This window comes from Durio zibethinus, chromosome 22 (assembly GCF_047325235.1).
Source record: "Durio zibethinus cultivar Kanyao isolate XHJ-2024 chromosome 22, ASM4732523v1, whole genome shotgun sequence".
Lineage (NCBI taxonomy): Eukaryota > Viridiplantae > Streptophyta > Magnoliopsida > Malvales > Malvaceae > Durio > Durio zibethinus.
Genome location: NC_143183.1, coordinates 21,841,924 through 21,866,673, shown reverse-complemented (window position 1 = coordinate 21,866,673; position 24,750 = coordinate 21,841,924). Strand labels below are relative to the sequence as shown.

At 30.5% G+C, this 24,750-nt stretch overlaps 3 protein-coding genes, 1 long non-coding RNA gene and 1 pseudogene across 11 annotated transcripts; 4 read left to right on the top strand and 1 right to left on the bottom strand.

The window, feature by feature from the left end:
* Nucleotides 1-294: 294 nt before the first annotated feature.
* AAE7 (acyl-activating enzyme 7) lies at nucleotides 295-3,571 on the top strand. The gene is made up of 3 exons (XM_022904914.2): nucleotides 295-578; nucleotides 1,681-2,271; nucleotides 2,522-3,571. The coding sequence occupies exons 1-3, from the start codon at nucleotides 366-368 to the stop codon at nucleotides 3,413-3,415; spliced, it is 1,698 nt and encodes a 565-aa protein (XP_022760649.2). The 5' UTR covers nucleotides 295-365; the 3' UTR covers nucleotides 3,416-3,571.
* Nucleotides 3,572-3,834: 263 nt separating this feature from the next.
* LOC149512712 (uncharacterized) lies at nucleotides 3,835-4,977 on the top strand. The gene is made up of 2 exons (XR_016332147.1): nucleotides 3,835-3,996; nucleotides 4,591-4,977. It is a non-coding gene; the product is annotated as an uncharacterized LOC149512712 (long non-coding RNA).
* Nucleotides 4,978-8,297: 3,320 nt separating this feature from the next.
* On the top strand, nucleotides 8,298-15,084 carry LOC111306909 (beta-D-xylosidase 1-like). The gene is made up of 7 exons (XM_022904912.2): nucleotides 8,298-8,710; nucleotides 11,744-12,022; nucleotides 12,559-12,728; nucleotides 12,834-12,931; nucleotides 13,022-13,372; nucleotides 13,545-13,958; nucleotides 14,062-15,084. Exons 1-7 carry the CDS (start codon nucleotides 8,318-8,320, stop codon nucleotides 14,658-14,660), a joined length of 2,304 nt encoding a protein of 767 aa, XP_022760647.2. The 5' UTR covers nucleotides 8,298-8,317; the 3' UTR covers nucleotides 14,661-15,084.
* Nucleotides 15,085-17,159: 2,075 nt separating this feature from the next.
* On the top strand, nucleotides 17,160-20,328 carry LOC111307510 (cAMP-regulated phosphoprotein 19-related protein). 4 transcript variants are annotated; one of them, XM_022905528.2, is made up of 7 exons: nucleotides 17,160-17,246; nucleotides 17,821-17,876; nucleotides 19,117-19,179; nucleotides 19,274-19,321; nucleotides 19,557-19,619; nucleotides 19,867-19,929; nucleotides 20,019-20,328. In XM_022905528.2, exons 2-7 carry the CDS (start codon nucleotides 17,826-17,828, stop codon nucleotides 20,025-20,027), a joined length of 297 nt encoding a protein of 98 aa, XP_022761263.2. In that variant the 5' UTR covers nucleotides 17,160-17,246; nucleotides 17,821-17,825; the 3' UTR covers nucleotides 20,028-20,328. The 4 variants fall into 4 exon arrangements, 3 of the variants coding, with proteins under 3 accessions (XP_022761263.2, XP_022761262.2, XP_022761265.2); XM_022905527.2 differs by lacking the exon at nucleotides 17,160-17,246 and adding an exon at nucleotides 17,442-17,579; XM_022905530.2 differs by lacking the exon at nucleotides 17,160-17,246 and adding an exon at nucleotides 17,648-17,722.
* A 251-nt stretch (nucleotides 20,329-20,579) lies between these two features.
* LOC111307509 ((S)-8-oxocitronellyl enol synthase CYC2 pseudogene) lies at nucleotides 20,580-22,033 on the bottom strand (annotated as a pseudogene). 4 transcript variants are annotated; one of them, XR_016332142.1, is made up of 2 exons: nucleotides 21,943-22,033; nucleotides 20,580-21,789 (listed from the first exon to the last, which is right to left on the bottom strand). The product of XR_016332142.1 is annotated as a (S)-8-oxocitronellyl enol synthase CYC2 pseudogene, transcript variant X1 (transcript). The 4 variants fall into 4 exon arrangements; XR_016332145.1 differs by having other exon boundaries at nucleotides 21,901-21,966; XR_016332144.1 differs by lacking the exon at nucleotides 21,943-22,033 and adding an exon at nucleotides 21,888-21,928.
* Between the last annotated feature and the right edge of the window lie 2,717 nt (nucleotides 22,034-24,750).

The following is a 24,750-nucleotide window of genomic DNA, read 5'->3' as shown; positions in this document are numbered from 1 at the left end:
AAGTATTTTATCAAAATATTTATATATATATATATAAGACCAATTACAAAAGGATACATAAGATCAATTTTATGTAAAAAAAAGACATTTATTTTGGTAATTCACATTCTTAAAAAAGAAAAATTAACAATTTTACTAATAAGAGAAAATTATGCGGATAAGAAATAGAATCGTTAAATCCGCAACCCAAGAAAAAAAAAACGCAAAGGAAAAAATTAATATTGTCTGCACGTGGCGCTGTCCACACAATTCTCCAACTATAAATACTCCCTCTACAAATCAGCTTCAAATCCCAACGTTTTATTTTCCTTCATTTTTTTTTTTGGTGAGAGATTTCGAGAGAGACAGAGCTGGCATCGAAGTTGATGGAGCTGCGGGACATCGACGATCTTCCAAAGAACGCCGCCAACTACACGGCTTTGACTCCGTTGTGGTTCTTGGAACGAGCTGCGACGGTTCATCCGACAAGAAAAGCGGTGGTCCATGGATCTCGTACGTACACGTGGCTCCAAACTTACCAGCGTTGCCGTCGCTTGGCTTCAGCTCTCTCTAAACGGTCCGTCGGACTCGGTAGCACGGTAATCAAATAATTATCTATCACTAATCATTATTATTAGGGAAAAATTTAGATGAAGTTGTATAGAAGAAGTAGGTGAAGTTCTCTATTAGAAATAATTAAATAAAAATTAAAATTGATTGGTTAAAATGTCTTATTATATAGAGTAAGTATGAAAAATTTTAAAAATTTTGATATATATTTTTTAAATAGAGATTTTTAGTGAAAATGTTACATAAAATTTTTATCGCTAAATAAATATAGATTAAATTTGAATCATAGTTAAAGTTTAATGAGAATTTTTTATTAAATTATTTTTAATAGTTAGTTTTGTCGTCATTATTAACAATTAAAAAGAATCAGAAAATGAAGTTTATTATTTTCAAATTTATATTTATATATTTTCTTGATTATCTGATATTTTCTTTTTATTATTTGCATTTTAATCTATTTTTTTAATTTTTTTAAACAAAGTTGAAAATAGATGGAGCCTAAGTGTCTGACTTATGCTTAGATGAACTGTCTCTTTGAATTTCTTTTTACTTATTAGTTACTAACATTCACTCTTTTACTTGTTGATTTTTCTGATTTCATTTTTTCCATTTTATTTAATTTCTGATACGTATTCTTTTATTTTTCCAATTTTGCGAACCCTAAACCCTAAATCCAGGAACGCTGGTTGGATGAATTAATCAGTTAGTAATTAAATTCAGTTAATTAAACTAGAGTTGGTACCGTGCTGTTGTTCTTTTAATTTATTATTATAAAGGGTAGGGAGGTATTGTTAGTGGAATAGGAAGGAAGCTTTAATGCTTGATATGTGGTCCAAATTTGGTGATGAGAATTGACAGTTGTGTTAATCTATTGGAAAATCTGGTAATGTTAAGCTTTTAAGGAATCGGTGCATACTCTGCTAGTGATTTTTACATAGTTTCATGAATTATTGGATGTTGTTAGCAGAGTATTATACGTTTTCAATCCCTACTTTTAAGTATGAAAAAGTATGTGAATTTCTGCCAATGATAATGGTGTATGTAATGGACTGTTTTATGCAACTTTAATGGTTCTATTGCTCCTGTTGATTTTAGATTTTGTCCGACCCGATTACTTTCTATTATTGGCAGGTAGCAGTAATTGCACCAAATGTCCCTGCTTCATATGAAGCTCATTTTGGAGTTCCAATGTCTGGTGCTGTTATAAACCCTGTCAATATTCGCCTAAATGCATCGACCATTGCTTTCCTTTTGGGTCATTCACAATCTGCCGTTGTCATTGTGGACCAAGAGTTTTTCACTTTGGCAGAGGATTCTTTGAAAATCATGAAGGAGAAAAGCCAAGGCAATTTCAAGCCTTCACTTTTGATTGTCATTGCTGATGAAAGCTGTGATCCCAAAACCCTCAGGTATGCTTTGGGACAAGGAGCCATTGAGTATGAGAAGTTCTTAGAAAGTGGTGACCCTGAGTTTGCTTGGAAGCCTCCTCAGGATGAGTGGCAAAGCATTGCTTTGGGTTATACATCTGGCACAACAGCCAGTCCTAAAGGGGTGGTATTACATCACCGAGGGGCATATCTCATGTCTTTGAGTAATCCTCTTATATGGGGGATGAATGAAGGTGCTGTGTACTTGTGGACTCTACCCATGTTCCATTGTAATGGTTGGTGTTTTACTTGGGCACTCGCAGCTCTTTGTGGAACAAACATATGCCTCCGACAGGTAATTAGTAGGCAAAATAATTGCTTTACATGCACTTCAGTATATGAAACAAATTAGCTTTTCTGTTCCATATTCATCTATTTCTGATCTGGTTCTAGGCTTAATTTTATTGAAACTCTGAGGTTGTGTATTCAGTATAATGTAGTCCTATTATGCTCTGGTGCCTTTTGATATTCTGCTTTCATCTTGTCATGATTTGAACTCAGAGATTGAGACTTTGAGAGTTCTTCCATTCCTTATGTATCGGCAGGTAACAGCAAAGGGAGTCTACTCAGCCATAGCAAAGTATGGTGTGACTCACTTCTGTGCTGCACCTGTGGTGCTCAATACCGTAGTTAATGCCCCACCTGAGGACACAATTCTGCCCCTCCCCCATATTGTTCATGTAATGACGGCAGGCGCTGCCCCACCCCCTGCTGTTCTCTTTGCAATGTCTCAAAAAGGTTTCCGTGTAACCCACACTTATGGTCTTTCAGAAACCTATGGTCCTTCTACTGTGTGTGCATGGAAGCCTGAATGGGACTCACTGCCACCCGAAACACAAGCTCGCCTAAATGCACGTCAAGGTGTCCGATACATTGGTTTAGAGGGCCTAGATATCGTCAGTACCCAAACCGGTCAGCCCGTTCCTGCTGATGGAAAAACTATTGGAGAAATAGTGATGCGAGGTAATCTTGTGATGAAGGGCTACTTAAAGAACCCAAAAGTCAACGAGGAAACATTTGCGAATGGGTGGTATCACTCTGGGGATCTCGGTGTGAAGCATCCAGACGGATATATTCAAATAAAAGATAGGTCAAAGGACATTATCATATCGGGGGGTGAAAACATCAGTAGCGTGGAGGTAGAAAATAGTCTCTACTTGCACCCTGCAGTATTGGAGGCATCAGTGGTGGCAAGGGCGGATGAACGCTGGGGAGAGTCTCCTTGTGCTTTTGTGACCTTGAAGCCGGGGGTAGAAAAATCCAATGAACAACGCATAGCTGAGGACATAATGAAGTTCTGCAAGTCAAAGATGCCTGCTTACTGGGTTCCAAAATCCGTTGTATTTGGTCCATTGCCAAAGACAGCTACAGGGAAGATTCAGAAACATGTGCTAAGAGCTAAGGCAAAAGAGTTGGGAACCCTGAAGAGTAAGTTGTAACTTGGTTAGTTTAAAATTATATCCTTAGCTACCCAAAAAAAATGCAGCGGAACTGATAAGAGTGGTTGTATTTTGTATGTTTACGATAACTGTTGCAGGCTTGTAGCATTATTTTATCGATAAAAATTTTCATCAATTAAATTAGAGTTTATCTAATTAGATTTATATAATTATTTTTAAAAGATAAAATTTAATTGATCTCATTTTTACGAAAAAATTTGTCGACTAATTTTTTTTCAAAATCTATAATTAGTGTTTTGTCTTAGTTGGAATTTATGACCTTGGCCATGCTTGAAGTCGTGTTATGGATTGCTTTCCATTTTCCAAGCAGGGAGCGATGATGTGCTTATTTTCGCTATCCTCTCGGGCCTCTAGTTAACCAGATGCGTGGCTAATTACTAATTAATATAAAATAACAGACCTGTCAAACTTTGTCGGGAGAGGTTGTCGGGCTTTGGTATTCAGAAGCCGAAGTGGATCTTAGTTCAAAATGTGGGCCGAGGAGTGGAAATGGAAAAGAGGCTTCTCTTTACTCTTTATACACAAAGGCCCATATTTTGAGACCCAAAAGCTTAACCCAGGTTTACAGCCTCCTCTGTCACATTTATTCTCCACACTAGCTTTTAGATTTTTTATTTTTTGGTACTACCACTCCCATAAGGCCATAACAGAGAACCTCTAAAAGGGACCAAGGGAGGATATATCTGTTGGCCAAGTGATAATAGAAGATTGCTTTAGCAATTTTTCTTTTTCGGTAATTGATGCCTAAAGAGAATTGGAAAAAAAAAATTGTAAATATTAAAGATCGAATTTTAACTTGCGAGAATTCAAATTTTAAGAGAAATGGATGAATTATTTGAGCTAATCTCCCAATTCTTAGCAGTTAAATTTTAAGTTTCAGAGTAGCAAGAATCTATTAAAAGGAAAATTATGACAGATTAATAACTCTTAAATACAAAGATGGATTACTAAAAAATGCAGCATGGAACTAGAGTTTTTTTTTTTTTTGGGGGGGGGGGGGTGATATCAAGGAATAGGAAGTTCTGAATTTAGTTTTTTTGTGTAAATAGAATTGTGAATCAATCATTAAATTAAATGCCCGATTAATGAACTTATGTTTTATAAATGATCAATCCAAGTGGACGTAGCATTTGAACCTCAATACCCATTTCCAGATAGCCCGTAGCAGAGAATTAATTCAGTCACCGTTTTAACCTGCGGCATAAGGGGGCATATATATCAAATCAAAGCTGAAAAGTGGATCATAACTCAGGTTACATCAGTAGCTCGAATCCGATCTTGCACGCGAGGAAAAAGGTTAATCTGGTTTACGCCATTGCTTTAAATCACATAAAACATCAACCTTCTTTCTTTCTTTTTTTTTTTTTTTTTTCCCCATGGATCCTCTACCTTTTCCTTTGCCACCTGACAAAGAAATTTCTTAACTAGAAACATAATAAACTTGATTCGTTCTTTTTAAGAGTATTGTTATGTTTTGCGCATGTCACATCTAATCCAAACTCTCAAATTTTTTATCCGAATATTTGATTTAATAGTTGGTATATGATTTTTCGTTGAAGGATAACAAAATTCAAATCTCCTCTTTCCGAATTCAAAGAAAACTCTCAAATTTCCTCTAAGAAAGTCTTCTAGACAGTATATGAATATAATTCATTTGTAAAATAAAGTTAAAAAAAAAAGGGATGGGGAGAGGAAGAGATTAAGGGAAGATTGTTTGCTGATTAGTTAGCAAGAGTGCTCTTGTTTATGTTAAGGATAAGAATGTTATATCTAATTAATCAGTTTATCTCCATTAATTCTCCCATGCTCTTGCTTTCAGATTCTTATGGCATTACCATTTGAATTTGTATCATACTAGATTTTGCTTATTCTTTAAATCTGCTGGTTGCAGTTCTTTTTTTTTTTTTTTTTTAATTGGTAAGGTAGGTTTCATGCAATCTTGACATATATTTTAATTACTCCTATGTATTTGCACATGAAATAGCAGACTTTTATCCCTAAGGCTAATGGATCCGTACGTTATTTCCTATTCAAAAAGTTAGGTTCTATTCAAAGAGTTAGGTTCGAATTAATCCTCTCTTTCCGTATAAAAAAAAATGAGTACACTTTAGTCCTTTTAGCTTTTGACTAAGTTAACTCAAATTTAATGCATACAATGAATCTTGTTGGTTAAAATTCAATAAATTCTATCATTTGGAAAAAAAAAAATTTTCAACTTTGGTGGGTTTTTGACGTGAATTTTCATGTAGAATTGCCTCATTTTCACATGTTAAAAGCTAAGCATGCATGATTTCATAAAGCTGGGGATATATATTTGGTTGGCAAACAAGTTGCTGTTCTAACATTATGGTCCCAGACTGATATCCAATGAAATCCATTTGGAAAGGATCTTTCACCATCGGACAAGAAATCAAGACACAAGCCAATCAACTGATACATACGATGATCTGATTTTGTCTGGTGGCAGAGATAATAAAAAGTCTGTTTTTCTTTGGGGATATCGTCAAGGTTTGAAAATATTCATGATCGCTTATTCAATTACGTATATAAATCATCCTGTTGGAACAAGTAGTTAAGATTTAGGTTCTAGATACAAAGTAATTAAATTTGAATTTTTACGATTTTTTATTAATAGGCGATTTATAAATTTTAAAATATTTTATAAAAAAAATTCATAAATCCTTTCGTGGTTGGTGACTTGCCTTAATTTTAAAAATGAAGTATCCTCACTTAGTCATAAATTTTTTTCTAACAAAAAAAAAAATGGTCCCTTGTTAGTTACTTCCCATACCATGGCCATAACTTTAAAAATGAAGTATCCTCCCTTACTCATAAATTTTTTTCTGACAAAAAAAAAATGGTCCCTTGTTAATTACTTCCCATACCATGGCCATAATTGAAAAAAAAAATAATTCATTAATAGAAAAGGGTCTTTAATAAAGAACCTTTGATGCTCAACCTTGAACATTTTTCATTCATAGCTGTGCATTAATCTTTGTTAGTTTTAGCTTTATGCTTCTCTTTTTGTTACATTTTACTTTATCTAAAAAAAACAAACTAATGTAGCGACTTAATAAAAATTATAATAATGCGAAGAATATATGATAATTTAAAAATCGATCACCGTAAATTGTAGTGGCTTGGTGCATGAAAAAATTAGAATGAAAAATTATATGCTTAGATAGTTAATTGTTGTTACAAGAATTAATCATGATAAAACATGAACTAGGTAGATTCTTAATTGGTATTATGTCATGTCATAAATGGTAGGTAATTTGATAGAGAAATATCCCTTTGGAATGAAGCTTTTTTTTTTGTTATATTTGATGGCATAGAGCACATATTCTTCAATTTATGGGTCCCAAATCAATAAAAAAATTTCTTAATTCATACAACAACTACTATATATTATCTTTATTATCTCATTTGTCAACAACCATATAAAAAAAATATGGTAAGTCCAAAGAAAAATAGCTTCCAGACAAAATATTTGTGAAGGCATAATGAATTGTAAAGGCCCATGTGGCCAAAAAAAGTCATCTTCATTGTAATTAAAAATTTCTGAAAAATTTCACCTTAAGTCAATATGTTATCATGATCAATACCAATAAACATTTGATTTGTTATCAATTGAACAAAGGATTCAATTTATATGAATTATAATTTAGTGACTAAATTTTTAATTTTATCAAAATTAATTGCATAATTTATCCTATTATATATACAAATGAAGAACTTTGGCAAAAAAAAAAAAAAGTGGGAAATAATGAAGACAAAAATTCATGCTTTTTTTAAGATATGATAGAAACTATATATTTGCAGTCTCGGGATTTATTTTTTATGGTTTCATATGTACCAAAGTAAAATCACGTGTTAGAGAAATTTATGGTCCTCAGTGTCAAAAATCAATCGATTAATTAATTATTTATTTATTATCATCAAAAACAAGAAAAAGAAAATCCTCTCTGACCTTGTAATAGACCAATAACACAAATGCATGCATTTAACATTTTCCTTCAGTAAGATGCGTCAGTTGTTTACTTTGACTCCATTTTTTTCTTTCTCATTTTATTTTATTTTTTGGTTTTTTTTTTCATTTTGATTTTGCAATTTGAGACGCAATATATATATATATATATATATATGTTAGGATAAATTATAAAAAATTCATCTAATAATTAGAGATAAAATAAATTTATTTATATGATTTAAAAACCGACACTATTATTTTATGATTTTTTTTATTCGATTTGATTTTAAAAAATGAAATATATGAATTCAAAGAGGAATGAATGGTGAAAATAATATATAAAGATTTTAATTTCAAAGCTTATAGAAAAATTCTCAAGAGGATACGTCTTTAATCACAAAGTGAGTTTTTATAATTTATCCTATATTCAATGAGTATCACTGAAATGCTGAGATTAAAATTAGGTTATTTTCTATTATTATTATTATTATTATTATTATTATTATATATATCATGTACATTATTATCTTTTTATTATGATAATTAAATCAAATAATAAATAAATTCAATAGATTTATTTCATTTAAAGTGTGGTTAACGTGGCTAACATCAGAAAAGATTCTCTGATCCGTGACCACTCTTTATAATTTTAACTTCATGTATAGTTTTTCTTCTTTTTTCAAGCTCTGGGTTATGGCGGATATAGTTGTTTTTTCTACCTTCTTTTTTCGCTTTGTCTAACTCATTTACTACTCTAATTCAGCCCCCCAAAAAACTATTCCCTAACTGCTTGTTGCTTGCTTTGTATTATTTGGCTTTTGCTTGTGGAAATCCAATGATGAAACCCAACTTTTTCCCCTATAAATACACCTTTATACCTTGCCTAAAACCATGCCAAAAAGCTCTCTCAAATGTCTAAAAAAACACTTCTTCTCATTACTATCCTCTCCCTGGTTTCCATTTCTTTGGTGGAATCTCGTCAGCCATTTGCATGTGATCCTGGAAATGGGTTAACGAGGAGCTTGAGGTTTTGTAGAGTGAATCTGCCGATTCATGACAGGGTTAGGGACTTGCTTGGGAGGTTGACATTGCAGGAGAAGATCAGGTTGTTGGTGAACAATGCCGCGGCTGTGCCTAGGCTGGGGATTCAGGGTTACGAGTGGTGGTCTGAGGCACTTCATGGGGTGTCCAATGTGGGTCCTGGGGCTAAGTTTGGTGGTGCTTTTCCTGGTGCTACTAGCTTCCCTCAAGTCATCACCACCGCTGCTTCCTTCAATGAATCCCTTTGGGAGCAAATCGGACAGGTAAAATATGCTCCTTTTTAAAATGAACATAAACAATATATTTATTCATTATTTTCATTCTAATTCATAAAGAAATAAAAAATACGATACTATAAAAAATTATAGTGATACTATCAATTTAATATCGATCCATGATGCATCAAATATAAATCCGATAGTATTTTTTTTTTCTTATTTCAATTTCTATGTGGTTATATGTTGGTTTCATTGCTCCTAAGTTAGCCTAGGCATAGCATGGGATTGCATTGGAGACACTTATTGCCAATTATTTCCTCTTAGGCCTTTGGCTTTGGACCATACCCAGAGTAGTTTGCTTTATTAACTAACCATAAAAAAAAAAAAAAAAATTTTCCAAACATGGGTCACCCTCTGCTTCTCTCCACCTTTTCAACCGGTGCATAATTTTATAAATAAGCTTACCAAAAAGGTTTAACAATGGGCCACTTTTTTTGTTTAATTTAATTTATCTGCCCATAAAGTTGTGGGCCAAGAATATTAAAGAGTATGCAAAATAAGTTTGTTGCTATATATGTCCTACCAATTTATTACTATTAATCAACCCCCATCACATTCATATTCCTGTAACCTAAGGCTATATGGATAGAAGTTTGTAAAGAAAAAAAAATTTAATAAAAAAGAAAATAATAGCTCATTCCTTTATTTGGATGATTAAAATAAGTAAAAGAAATGAAAGGAATGGATTAATCATAACTTGTACTTGGTTAACTGTGAAATAAAAAGAAAAAGAGATATTATATTATATTATTTCAATTATAAAATATTTTTCTATTATATGAATAATTTTGATATTAATATTTTAAACAATTTTAAAAATTAATAAAAATAATTTTAATTAAAGAGAATATTATTAATAATTAATTCATAAAAATGTATGTTCAGAATTATTTTTATAATACAACATTTTTTAAAATTAATCCATAAATGAGAACATTAAAAACTTAACTATTTATTATTAAGATAAAACTAATCATAAATTTGTTTGAGTAATTAATATTTTCCTATTGTTGTACATGTTTTGTTATGTTATTTTATTTTTATTATTTAAAATTTGTGAAGTGATAGCAAAATGAAAAAAAAAAAAAAAAAACCTAAGCATAAATTAAAAATATATAGAATTCGAAATTATTGACCAAAACAATTGGTTGAGTAATGAGTTGCAAAAGATTTAAAGACAACATCATCAATAGCTAGAATATTACAATAATATTCTTTCAAAATGATAAAATATAATAAGAATATAAAAATTTTATTTTTTCCTTTCTTTTCTATTTACCCCAATTTAAGATAATTAAAAATTAGAGCTTTCAAGAGAAAGGGAGAGATGCTTAATTCCTTTCCTTTCCTTTTCTTTCTTTTTCCTCGCCTTCCTTCGATCTAAACATAATCTAAAAGAAATTATTCCAAATGCATGCAACTCTAGTTACTAATTAATAAGAAACAATTAGGCTTCTAGTTGCTAATTATATATCATTTTTGGTATGAATAAATGTTTTTCTATAATTACTTTAAAAAGTTTTAAATATGTTATCTTAATAGTTTCTAGATTATTGTCTCATTGCTTGCCTTTTCTCCATGAAATTTCCATGAAGACATGAGTACTACAGCTTCAAGATTCTTTTCATTGTCTGCTTTTTATTTTAATCATGCTAAAATTTCTGTCTTCATCAATCTTACAATATTATGATAAAATTAATGGTGGGGTTGTTAATTTGGCTTTTTCATGATAAAAATTCTTTAAAAACATTATAAATATTGAATGAAACATAAGAATATGAAATTAATCATATTCTTCAACTGGTAAGCTTTCCTTTCCTCACTGTTGATATTGATCATATCTATTTTGTCTACACTTACCAGCTAGGAAAAAGCTTTCAAAATCAGCAACAAAAAACACCAAAGAATGGCAACTAATAGTGACAATAATTGTCCTTTAAAAAAATAGTGACAATAATTGGTAGTATATATTAAAGTTCCGAGAGAAAGTCGAGGGTTAAATTAGTTCATATTAAATTTCGAATTTAATTTAGTTCGTTCATCTGTTACTTTTAAAAAGTGATATTTAATAAATTTGAGATTAAAATATTAATAATTATAATTAGTAATGGTAACAGATTGGATTTTTGTTTATATCGACTTTGACTCAATTTCATAAAATATATATCCGATTTCGACTTAATTCGATATTAAAATATTATTTTTATACTCGACTCGACCAGACTTATATATAAAACCACAACCAACTTGATCCTACCAAAAATTAATTTAATAATTTTAATTTAATTTAATATTCATAAAATATTATTCTTTTAATATAAATTTCATCTTAATTATACATAAATATAATATTTTTATTAAGTTAATATCTTAAATTAAAGTATTAAATAATAATTTTATTAATATAATATATATAAATATAAAATTAAATAAAAGATAATATATACACCAAATTAAGTTGGGACATATTTACTTAAAATCTAACTTCGATTTAATCCTAACTTTTGAAAAAAAATCGATCAAATCTAAAATTTGATTTTAAAAAAATTTGATTCTATAAAGTCGGGTTAGTAAAAACCCAACAACTTCGGGTATATTTATCATCCCTACTTGCAATCCCTATTTCGATCCTTTGAGTGCAATACATTTTATGAAAAAAAAATTAATACATATTGGAAGTAGATAAGTAGACTTAGCTAATAGCTAGTAAAGAAGAAATTAACCTAACAGTGGGCGACTGAAAGTGATGTTAAAGACTTTGTGTAAATCGTTGGAGATTGGAGACCAACTTACAAAGGAATTAATTTGCGTATACATCTTTGCTTCGGCTAGCTTAGGGTACCATAATACTTTTTCATTTAACTTTATTAAAAGTCTCACAGCTAATTTAATCAATGGGAAAATTACTGGGAAAAGATGGATTTTTACAATTGAACCATTAATAATTTAATTAACCATGGTAATTTAGTAATATTACTATGAACTATTTCATAGAATGTACTGTTAGGATTGTTGCAGGTGGTGTCGGATGAAGCTAGAGCAATGTACAATGGAGGAATGGCTGGTTTGACATACTGGAGTCCCAATGTGAACATATTCCGTGACCCACGATGGGGCCGAGGCCAAGAAACTCCCGGTGAAGACCCTGTTCTAGCCGGGAAGTATGCTGCCAGCTATGTCCGAGGGCTCCAAAGTGCTAATGGGAACCGTCTAAAAGTTGCTGCCTGCTGTAAACACTACACCGCTTATGATCTTGATAACTGGAATGGTGTGGACCGATACCATTTCAATGCTAAGGTAAACATATAAAAGTACATATATATATATATATATATATGTTTGCTGCAGAGGGAGCCATTTTTAATTTGTTTTTTGGGTTCTTTTTGGGCTGCTTACCTGGTTTCAGATCAGATATCAGAATAATTTACTGAACCGGGGAAAAGTTTTGTCCAAACTGGCAACTTTCCCTTGTCCATATCTCTGTAAGAACTTGAAAATGACTGCTGCATATCTTTGAACGGATCTTATAGCATTTATATGTAGCAACTTGCTAGCACGATTTAGCCATGGAAAACAGGACCATTCAATTAGTTTAATCAGAGACAGCCTAAGTTATGAAATGGTTTACTTTTACCATGTTCGCAGTCACATGCAATCTTTAGCAGTTAGATAAAGCAACACGACATAGGGCCATAGAAAAAGAAGAAATAACAGTATTAGAAATCAACCAAACGTAACATCATGAAAAAAAATCTAGCCTGTTGCCTAAATAGATAAGGTTTAAGGCTATTGATTATTGGGTCCAAATTCGATAATATAATAAATGAATGTAGGTCAGCAAGCAGGACCTGGTGGATACATATGATGTGCCGTTCAAAGCTTGTGTGGTGGAAGGGAAAGTTGCAAGTGTAATGTGTTCTTACAATCAAGTCAACGGGAAGCCAACTTGTGCCGACCCAGATCTACTCAAGGGTATCATCCGAGGTCAATGGCGCCTTAATGGGTTTGTTTCTATCAACTTAATTAATTAACCAACTCCTACAAGAAATCTCTGTTACGGTTTTGTTTTCTGATTTTTCTTTCATTGCTTTCTTGTTGGATCAATTAGGTATATTGTATCAGATTGTGATTCGGTTGGGGTAATGTATGATACTCAACATTTCACTGCTACCCCAGAAGAGTCTGCTGCAGCTACCATCAAAGCAGGTCAGCTCCAACTTCAACATTTAAACCCTAAATCCTAATATATAATTTTAGAAATGAGTTCAATCATTGTTGAGCTTGAGTCTGGTGCAGGTTTGGATTTGGATTGTGGGCCATTTTTGGCTGTCCACACAGACCTGGCAGTAAGGAGGGGCTTGTTATCTAAGGCTGATGTTGACGTGGCTCTAGCCAACACCATTACAGTTCAAATGAGGCTCGGGATGTTTGATGGGGAGCCATCAGCCCAACCATATGGGAAACTTGGCCCAAGAGATGTGTGCTCTTCAGCCCACAAACAGCTTGCTCTCGAGGCTGCCAGACAAGGAATAGTTTTGCTAAAAAATTCTGGGCCTTCTCTGCCATTGTCCACTTCACATCATCGCACTCTTGCAGTTATTGGGCCCAACTCTGATGCTACTGTAACAATGATAGGAAACTATGCAGGTGAAAGTCCATTATCATAGTAGCTCATCAAGCATGATTAACAAAATCGGTATATAATTTTATTGACAGGAACATTTAGAGTCATTTGCTTCATGATTTAAAATTCCGAATCGGATTTAAAGTTTTCCAGGAAAGCAAAGTTCATGATCATTCTTTCGTTTCTTTGATGCAGGAGTGGCATGTGATTATACCAGTCCCTTGCAAGGTATTTCAAGATATGCTAGGACCATTCACCAGGCAGGGTGTTCAGATGTTGCTTGCAAAACAAAAAATCTGTTTGGAGCCGCGGAGGCTGCAGCCCGCAAGGCTGATGCAACAGTACTTGTAATGGGGCTTGACCAATCTATAGAAGCAGAATTCAGAGATAGGGCAGGGCTGCTCTTTCCTGGACACCAGCAAGAGCTGGTTTCCAGAGTGGCTAGAGCCTCTAAAGGCCCTACTATGTTGGTATTGATGTCAGGTGGTCCTATTGATGTCTCGTTTGCTAAGAATGATCCTCGAATAAGTGCCATTTTGTGGGCTGGTTATCCAGGCCAAGCTGGAGGAGCTGCAATTGCAGATGTTTTATTTGGAACAACCAATCCAGGCAATGCAATTTTTCAGTTTCAGGATTTCATCAATTTCTGGATTTTTTTTTAATGTCAATTCTTGCACTTTCCAAGCTAATTTGATATATATTTTTTTCACAGGAGGAAAGCTACCAATGACATGGTATCCACAAGACTATGTAGCTAAAGTGCCAATGACAAAGATGGGCATGAGGCCAACTGGCGACTACCCTGGAAGAACCTACCGTTTCTTCAAAGGTCCTGTTGTGTTTCCTTTTGGTCATGGCATGAGCTATACAACCTTTAAACAATCTCTAGCCCTAGCTCCAACTGAGCTCCCCGTTCTTCTTGACACCAATCACTATGCCACCAAAAACTCAACATTGACAAGCAATTCCATAAGAGTGAAACATGCCAATTGTGACTCACTTTCATTACTTGTCCACATTGATGTGGAAAACACTGGCAATATGGATGGAACTCACACCTTGCTTGTTTTCTCTACACCACCTGCTGCTGGAAAATGGTCTCCAAACAAGCAATTGATAGGTTTTCATAGAGTTCATGTCGTTGCTGGATCTAAGCAACCTGTCAAAATCAACATCCATGCCTGCAAACACCTTAGTGTTGTCGATGAATTTGGAATTCGAAGAATTCCAATGGGTGCACATACTTTACACATTGGAGATCTCAAGCATTCTATTTCTCTCCAAGCAAATTTGGAGGGTATCAAGACCTAGACTCTTGAAGCTAGGACATCATACAAATCCATAGAATGACTATTATTATTATTATATAAGTTTTCTTAGGAATCCTCTCTAAAATCATATGAGAAAATCTCAAAAATTTGAGAGAAGTTCCATTCCACTGCATTCCCAAAGGGAAGAAAGTGGCCAATAATTGTAAGTTATTGCTTGTGGTGTTTGGATTTTGATAATTTCTTGTGGACTTGGCATTGAGTCCCCAATCTTTATTTTGTTTACAAAAACAAAATTGATTGAAATAGAATTGATCAAATGAAAAATACAAGAAACCAGCAGCTCAAGCTTTTGCTGGTTTCAGGATCTTGTATTGATTGGATTATATGCTTGTTTAAAAGTTTGTAAAACTTCAGCTCAAAAACTCTGAAGAGCTCTTGTTCAAAGAAATACATGTGCACAATAATTGCATCATGTGCCTCATTTCTTTTCTTTTCCCCTTTATAACTATTACCCCAATTCAAATAAAAAAAACCTAATCAACAAATGATTCGGAATTAATTAATCTTTACTCGTGACATGTTTTTATACTTGAAATTATTATGGAATAAATTTTAATATCTTAAATTAAAAATATAATATTTTATTATTGATCGAATCAACGACGATTGACTCAACATCTTTAGTATTTGTAAATTTTTTTTTTAGTTCATACAGTTTTACTAGTTCCAATCTGAAATTCAAATTTTGAATTTTCATTGTTTGACCTCAAATTTTGAATAAAAACGATGCAAAAGTGTGCCAATGTTGATTTTCTAAAATACTATTGAGGGGAAATTTTTGAAGTCCACTTTGTACACATGAAACAATGGTTTAAACAAGACAAGACTGGTCAGCAACCACTTAACCGCTCAACTAATTCTTCTAGATTCCTTGCATACATTAGTAGTATTATTTTTTTTTCTTATGCTAAAATTGTACATTTAATTTTTAATATATGTATATATATATGGTTCGTTCTAACCCTTTTTAATTTAAAATTGAGGTGAAAAATTTTATAAAACTTAATAGCTAAAATTAAAATCTGTCTCTATCTCACAATATTTTATATGTTTCATTTTGATTTAGAGGATTAAGGTCAAAGTTGTTACTATTTTATTGATCAATATGGATCTGGTTATTCGTTATTGTATTTTAATTTCATTGAATTTGATACTATACTTTCAATAATTTATTGATTTTCAAAAAAAAAAAAAAGAATTGATAAAAAAATTATTATGTGTGATAATAGAATATTTCATAAAAAATTTAATTTTGTTATATTGTATCGAAAAATCAACAAAATTAAAGCATAATAGAAATTTTCAATATTGAAACATAATATTAATATGACAAATTCAACAAAATTAATCTTTCGAAATAGACTTGCCCACATGTTGAACTATGCACTCGACGCGTGGGCCTAAATATGAATTTTCGAGCTCATATTTAATCCAATTCATAAATAATTAATATTTATTAATTTTAATTTCAATGTTAACATTAAAATATTTTAAAAATTATTTTAAACATAAATTAAAAAAAAATGAGCCTAAGTGAACTTTTATGGATAAGTTAGGATTGATTTTAACAATATTTGAAAATATTAACCTGATTCAATTTGATTCATAAAAATTTTTATTTTAAAATGTATTTTTTATTAATTATTTTTGGATATGTTAATGCGAAGTAGATGAAAGAAAAACAACAAATTGACTGAGATTTTTTCTTTTTTTAATGAAGTTGTTATCAATTTATAACGTTATTTTACAATCGAAGATATTATACCTAGCTAGCTGTTATAGTATTAATTATCGTATTAATTTTGGTGTTCTAGTTAATACCCGTCGTCTTAAACATTTATTAAATATTAATGAATAAATTTATAAATTCACTCAAACCAATAGAAAATTAAAAATATTTATTATTTATAAATTGTCAAAATTGAGAACTGTCATAATAAATCTGTACAATTGAATTAGTAAAATAAGCTCAATAATTTTTTTCCTTTTTATTATTATCCATTTTCTGAATTTTATTAATTTTAAAAAATTACATATCTAATTCTCAATTGGATTCATGTTCTGTCAAATCTCAAACATAAACCAAAGTGGACAAACATTCTCCTTTTTATTTTTTTAAATAAAATATCCAAAAGAAAAAATTGTAAAAAAAATAAATATTGAAGCCCAATTTGATATTTTGTTAATAAAAATTATGATGTAAATAATTAAATAAATAAAGTGTCGGTGCAAGTGAGAAATTTACACGTGCGAAATCGTACGGCATGAGTTTGTTATCGACAAGTTGACAGCTTGACATTGAAATGTCAACGACAAACCATAACTCTTACAATTACAAAAAAAAGAAATAAAAAAAAAAAAACACTATAAAAAATAGATTCCGATATAAATATAAATAAATATGATTTTTTTCAACTAATGTAGAATTCCAATCCTACCCTTTCCCAACCTTATTTGTAGTTTGGTAGGTTTTTGTAGGGTTAGGTCTTTGTATTTTTCTCTCTTTTTCACTTGTTCTAATTTTCCTTCTTTCATTTTGTGCATAGACGAATCCAAAGGGCGGCAGGTATGAACTATGGTCTCTCTAGAAAATTTTTTTACATCATTATAATATCGAAATTTAACTCATTTGACATCAATATCGATTCTTTCTTTTCCATTAATTTCATCGTTTGATTCTTTTTTTTACCTTATATCTTACTTCATCTCTGAATTTGTCTAACCTAAAATATATATGCCAACGCTTGCTTCACACTACAACATACTTATTCTTATCTCACCTTCTCACTCAAGGCATCCCTTTTTTGCTCTCCTTTTCTTTCTTTCTTTCTTTCTATCTATCTATCCTTTCTCTTTCTCTTTCTTTGTTTGCATTTTCTTCCTTTTTCCCTTGTGCAAGGTAATGCCAAAATCTCCTCTCCTCCCATCATCTTTTCCTTTTGCTCTTGGATTTTACATGTTCGGTTCTTCATATCATTACGATAGTATTTTTTTTGAAAATTTCTTTTACACGTACACACACACAAACAGACACGAATAGATGTATGTATAAACATGGATTTCATGATTTGTTTTAAGGTTTTATTGGGTTTTTGATTATGTTAATAACCATGATTGATGATGTTTGAGTTATATAACAGGAGAAATGGCAGACTGCAAACATGGGGAAGACTTCTATACCACCCAAGACCATGAGGTACAAATTCAAATTACTGCTGCTGTTTTTTCTTCGAAGTTTTTTTCTTAAAATATTATTAAGTACCAAAAAAATAATATAAAAAAATCATCATTATACTATAAAACCAATCCCATATAATTTTCAATGTTACCCATCAATATCCATCGCTAATTTTTTGATAAAAAAATCAACGATTGTGATACGTTCACTATCAAGTTCACATACAATTGGGTATATCCTAACATAATCTCTCTTAACTCTAAACTCTTTTTTTATTACTTAAGAGGATACCAAATTTTGATTTGATTTTTTTTGGAGATTTTTTATTTTTTTTATCATAATTAATTTCTTTAATTGAATTTCCAAAAATGTGCTCGAAGAGTTGATATTTTCATAAAAACTTAGGATTTCAGGTCCAATTATTTGATACATAAAACTTTAAAATTAAAAAAATTACATATATTAAAATTTAAATTCAAATCATAATATTTTACATTAAAAATGCACATGTGAGCAATTGAGCTGAATGATCGCATCCCAAAGATATTTTTTTTTGCGTGATTTATGGTATTAAAGTGATCCCATGTGCTCATCTCTAGGTGTAGGTATGTAGGGTCAACAAATCAACGGCTAATATTATGACACGACAGAATGTATGTTTAGTGATGAGAGAGATTGAAATTACTGTGTATTTCAGACTTCAAAGACAATTCTTTTGAAATGTCGGCCCTGTTGGATTGTACGTACAACAGTACTTTATACAGTATTCTCGGCCCAAAATCACGTGGTTTTTTATTTTTATTTTTATTTTTGACCACTTTTTTTATTTTGTCTTTTATTTGTTCTCTCATATATTTCTTACTTTAATTTTAATCACTATTTATAAAGTTTTAATTTTTGATCCCATTTACATATATAAAAATTTTCAAAATTAAATTTTAAATTTGATTTTTCATTAATTTTACAAAATCAATTTTAAAAAATGTAATGGTCAATTTAATTCATATAATTTCATTTTCGTATAATACTATTTGTATTTGAAAATTTGCAGATATATATATTTTTAAATTACATTTTTTGGTTTCATATTGATTTTGAATTTGTTGTTGGATTCTTACCTAATTGCCTTTAACAACAATAGAAAGATTTTACTTTTGAAAATTTGACTAGAATTCTTTAAAATAAGGTAGAGAAAAGTTTGTCACGCAATTTCTTTTTAATATTAATTATTGAATTAAATGTTCGGATGCAATGATAGAAAACAACTATGGCAAAGAAATATGGAGGATTGGTGCCAAAAAAGAAGCCCTTAATTTCAAAGGTAATTAAAAATCATTTTTTTAACGTTTAGATTAATACAAAGTTGAATTATATTTTGTTGAGATGAACTAACAAAATAATATAAATAAATGTAGGACCATGAGCGTGCTTTCTTTGATTCAGCAGACTGGGCATTATGTAAGGTATTTGTCACGTTAAAGAACAAATTAGATTCCTGTCCAAAGCTTCATGACCCCAAAATTTATAGTTGGAGTCCATTTTTCTTTTGTTTTGTCGGTCGGAGGGTCCCAAAGCTGCACTGGAAACCAGAGGCCTAATCTGACCCAGCAGCAAATTATTTATTGAACTGGATTCAACAGTTCAATTTTGCACCATTTTTGCTCTGATTTTTTTCTTGTTTGAATGAATTTGGAACAGCAAGGTGCAGGATTTGATCAAAAATCAACTGTGGCAATAGAGACTTTGAGACCAAAGCTTCAGGTATATAATTTGTGTCGAATATGATTCGAATTCTTATTATTTTTTGAAAAAGTTACGCCTTTATATGTGCATTTATCACGATCTGTGCATACGTATAATTTATGACAGACTGATTTAGGCATATTGGACAGTAGTTTTCTGCTTGAAGTTGCACAGTTATTAGATTTAAACTATCCCCACATTACACATACACATATTTAAATGATTTCTAAACAATAATTTTTATTGGATTGTATATAATATACAGAGAACACCACATCAACAGTTACCTCCGAGGAGACCTGCTTGCACATCAGGTCGAGATAACAATGTAAGTTGCTAAAATTTTTTTTCAAATTTGGCTTTATCTTGAATGAAGTGTGTCTGTCATGATTAATTTCTGTTGGATGTTGGTTGTAGGGGCAGTAGATTTTATCAAGTGGTATGAGAAGATGATGAATATGTTTATAACATTTTTATGGTGATGATGAGATTGGATACATTGCAATGGACACTTGAATTAACTAGTTATGTTTTAATAAAAGGGTGTCTTCATTGTTGAAAACAAAATCTGCACTCTTCTGTAATTAGCTTACAATCCCCCAATGGTGAGTGGTAGCAGATTCCAAGAGGGACTGAATGAGACAATGAGAAATTTCTGTGATCCTTCATTCATTTTGTTGGTCCCCATCAGATATTTCTATATGATCCTTAAACCTTCTTCTTAGCATAGGCTTTGTTTGTGTTCAGTTTTTTTTATTGGGCCACATTCTAAATATAAATATCAAATAAATAAAAAATATAAAAAAAATATGATTTAAAATTTTAATAATAATAATATTTAAGTTTAATAAAATCAAAAAAATAAATTTTATATTTTCATATTAATACGAATTATAATATATGATTTTTATAAATACATAAATTTAATTATTTTATACTATACGAATTCACGAATAGTTAAATTTAATTAAAACCTAATTCAAAGATAACAAGAAGATAGAAATTAAATTTTGATCACTACAATAACGTTGACATCAAATACAAGCAAATTAAGGTATGATCTTCATGTCTCTCAATCTTTCAACCCACATGGGAATACTTTTCAGTGTATTCGCATACCCAAAGAACCCAAATTCTCTACTCTTATTCATGCTACAAACATGTTGAAACCCAAAGCGTAACACATTGTTAAGAGCAGCAGGACAAGTAATCTCCTCCAATTTGGTCTTGTATAATCCATGATTTTCCACAATTTTATCCCATGCTTTTCCTTTCTCTTCCATCATTCCCACGAAATCAAAGTTTTCAGACGCATCAAACGGGACGAATTCAACATCAAATATGTCGCACAACAGTTTCCATAAGCTCTTCCATGTAAATACATCACCGTTGGTGCAATTGAAGGCTTCGTTCTTGGCATGGCCAGTCACCGCTGCCCATATATGCTGCTCCGCAAGCACACGTGCATCGGTCATGTCACAAAAATGCTCCCACGTGTATTGGTTACCCGGGTATCGGAACGGTAAACCCTCGTATCGACAAATGGATGCATATGCCGCCAATGTAAGTAGCGCGTTGTATACACTTCTCGATGACGCGCCTATTATGATTGATGAACGATGCACGGAGTATGTTAGTGACGGCGCGTACGAAGCCACGAGATCCTCTAACGCGTAGTAAAAGTTCGGGTATGGCAATCGGGGCATATCCTCGAGAAAAGGTGGTTCATGGGGTTTGAGATGGGCCTTGTTACGTGGATTATGGATCGGACCCATGTAATGTTGGGTACCTGTTTGGAGAGTGATGTGGCTGAGCCTTGAAGATGGGCCTGACTTCAAAACATTGAGCACATTGGCTAACATAGTTGCATTAACAGTAACATTCGCTTCTTCATTTTCACGAACTTGGATTGCCACCCAGAAAACATGGCTGACTTCGTTCAATATTGGAGCAAGCTTATTGTTGGTGTCATCAGCATCTGTAGCATCGAAGGCGATGTATCCGTCCAGGAGTGAGGGGGGGAACCAGCTTGGCTTTGGACGTAGAGCTGAACCGTAAACTTTCCAGGGAGCACCAAGGGCTTTTGGGGTCTTCAAGGCTTCAGCCAAGCTCAAGCCTGCCATGCCGGTGACCCCAACTATTAGTGCAACAAAGGGCTGGTGAGAGACTTCTTTCTCCATTTTGAGACCTGAAAGAGAACACATATTTATAACTGAGACCCTTAATCTGTGATCATAAAAATTAAAAATTTAACGCTTTATCGACAGAATATATGATCTATAATACTTTACGTCTATACCAAAAGAACACAAACTATTAAGGAAGATCACACAATATTGACCTAAGGGAGCAGATATGTAGATTGGAGTCAGCAAAGTTTGGATCAGGATAGAATTTAACACGCCAACAGAAAGTCAGAAATGGTGGTGCCAGATAATAACATAGACTGGTAAAGGTGGAAAGTTAGGTAAAGTATGAGGGGAAATTACGTGAATGTACATTTGACCATTTGTTTAACGTTTGAACTTTGAACCTTACCAACAAAGTATAGCAAGAAAGAAAGAAAAGATTGGACATAATAGTCAATTGCTCTTACGCATGGTTAATAGGAAATTGACACGTAACATTTTATTTTAATATTAATAATTATATTAAAATAATTTTTTTGAAAATTATTATAATAACTTTTCATTTATTTGATATAAAGTTGACAACTGTGCAATTTATTATAATAATACATTTCTATTATAATTACGAATTTTTTTATAATTATTTAAAATTATTATAATTTCACAAGTGTCCTAATTTATTATAATAATACATCTCTATTATAATTACGACTTTTTTTTATAATTATTTAAAACTATTATAATACCTTCTTATAACTGTTATAGAAATACTTTTTCTAATATAATTAACTAAAAATTGGCATGTGAAATTTTTTGAAATTTATTATAATATCCCTATTAAATTATTTATTAAATGTTAAACAACATATTTTAAAACAAGTTTCATAAAAATCCCTTTTGTTTATTTGATATAATTTTGACATGTATCTAGATTTATTATAATGTCTTTTTATTGTAATTACAGTATGTTCCTCTTCTCATAATTAGTAAAAATTATTATGATACCTTTTTGTTATAATTACAGAAATATTTTTGATTGATTAAAATTACTATAATATTATTTTAATATAATTATAAACTTTTTTTTTTACTATATTTGATCAAAATTATTATAATATCCCTTATATCAAACTTATAAAATGTTCTTCTTAACATAATTAATCAAAATTATTATAATATCTCTTATACCATAATTATATAAATGTCATATGAGTGTTTCATAGAAAGTCAACATGTAATATTTTGTTTCAAAATTATTATAATACTTTATTAGATTATGTATTAAATTTTAATATAATATAATATAAAATCAATTACATATTAAATTATTAAAATATTATTACCATTGTTTTATAAAATTTGGCATGTGATATTTTATTAAAAATAATCAAAATTAAATGATCAAATGAATTAAATAATTATATTTTTTATTAAAATAAAAAATAAAAAATTTATATTTTAAAATAAAAAATACGCAATCCCCAACGTGGTAAGAGCCACACACTAGCAACCATGAAAGTTCTAGTTGATTGGGTCTTCCCTTAAAACCTTCACCTTTAATTCAATCATCTTCTAGAGCTAGAGGTGGATAAGGGGGGCTGGCGGGGCCCGAACTTTTGATTTATGACCCCTTATTTGTCAAATTTTGATTTTGGCCCCAAACTTTTATAATATGACCCCTTATTTGTCAAATTTTATGGTTTAAATGATCGATTTTATAATTATTGGCTACATTTTAGTTTGATCTTAATTATTACCTTGATTTTCTTTCATTTTCTTGTAAAAGAAAATTGTAATTTGGGGATAAAAAAAAAACATTATAAATGTTAAAATTTGAATTCAAATTGTTAAATGTCAATTCTTAAAAGATATAAGTGATTAGTCTAAATATTTTACATTTAGTAATTATATCATTTTATTTGGTACCAATTTACAAATTTTATGTGTTAATGATTTTAAATCATTAGGATAATAAGATCATTATTTTGAGAAATAATATGATTTCTAATATAAAAGGTTGGAAAAATTTTATCGTTATGTAAAAATAATTTTCAATATTTTTTTTGACTAATTTACTTTGACGAAAAGTTTAGTAACATTGTCCAAGAAGTTGGCCAAAAAATTTTCTCAAAAACCAGTTTTTCTAATCAATTATTTAAAAAAAATACAGTTAAATAAATTTTTATTGATTAAAAAATATAATGAATTTATTTAATAATTTTTTAGAAATTATTTTAATCAAAATTTATTTTTATTTTGTAGTTTTTATAAAATAATATTTAATTATTTTATAAATTATTGTTTCAATGAATATTTATTTTTGTTTTTTCTTTTACAAAATTATTTTGGATATTTTGTATTTTATAATTTATTTTTTCATATAATATCAAATACAATAATTTAATATTAATAGTAATTTATAATATTACACTAAACATGATAACTTAATATTATCGGTAATCAGATCACTTTGATGATTTTATCATCAGGGTAATTAAATCATTTGTTATTTTGAAAATGATAACAAATTTTATTTAGAAGTAATTGCATAAATAAATTGAATCAATTATAGGATTTTGATTTCATTTTTTATGTATAAGTATTATTCTACTTGAATATATATATTTTTTAAATGTTCCACTTGAATATTTCTAACTCCTTAAATCATGAAAAAGCCTTTTTAATTACCACAAAAAATGTTAATACTAATTAATACACAAGACGAATCAAAGAAAGTACATTAGTTAAAGAAAGTTTAGTGGCTATAGTTTGAATATAAATCAATTATTGTGAAACTTTCATTTTATTTCTCTTCTTTTATCTTCTTTCATCCTTTGAATTAATTTTTTAAAAACTTTTGCAACTTCTATTTTATTTTTAAGAAAAATTATTCTTTAAATTTTAATTTGCATTCAAATCTTTCCTATACTTATTTAAAAAATTATATATTTCCTATATAATATTAATATGTCTTTAATAATTTAAATATAGATATGATGATTTGTATATTTGTATCGTAT

Coding starts and splice junctions, on each gene's coding strand:
- LOC111307510 (XM_022905528.2), top strand. CDS start 17,826: ATGGCAGACTGCAAACATGGGGAAGACTTCTATACCACCCAAGACCAT. Junction 19,180..19,273: donor AGAAGCCCTTAATTTCAAAG/GTAATTAAAAAT, acceptor AAATAAATGTAG/GACCATGAGCGTGCTTTCTT. Junction 19,322..19,556: donor CAGACTGGGCATTATGTAAG/GTATTTGTCACG, acceptor AATTTGGAACAG/CAAGGTGCAGGATTTGATCA.
- AAE7 (XM_022904914.2), top strand. CDS start 366: ATGGAGCTGCGGGACATCGACGATCTTCCAAAGAACGCCGCCAACTAC. Junction 579..1,680: donor CCGTCGGACTCGGTAGCACG/GTAATCAAATAA, acceptor TATTATTGGCAG/GTAGCAGTAATTGCACCAAA. Junction 2,272..2,521: donor CAAACATATGCCTCCGACAG/GTAATTAGTAGG, acceptor ATGTATCGGCAG/GTAACAGCAAAGGGAGTCTA.
- LOC111306909 (XM_022904912.2), top strand. CDS start 8,318: ATGTCTAAAAAAACACTTCTTCTCATTACTATCCTCTCCCTGGTTTCC. Junction 12,023..12,558: donor GATACCATTTCAATGCTAAG/GTAAACATATAA, acceptor AAATGAATGTAG/GTCAGCAAGCAGGACCTGGT. Junction 12,729..12,833: donor GGTCAATGGCGCCTTAATGG/GTTTGTTTCTAT, acceptor TGGATCAATTAG/GTATATTGTATCAGATTGTG.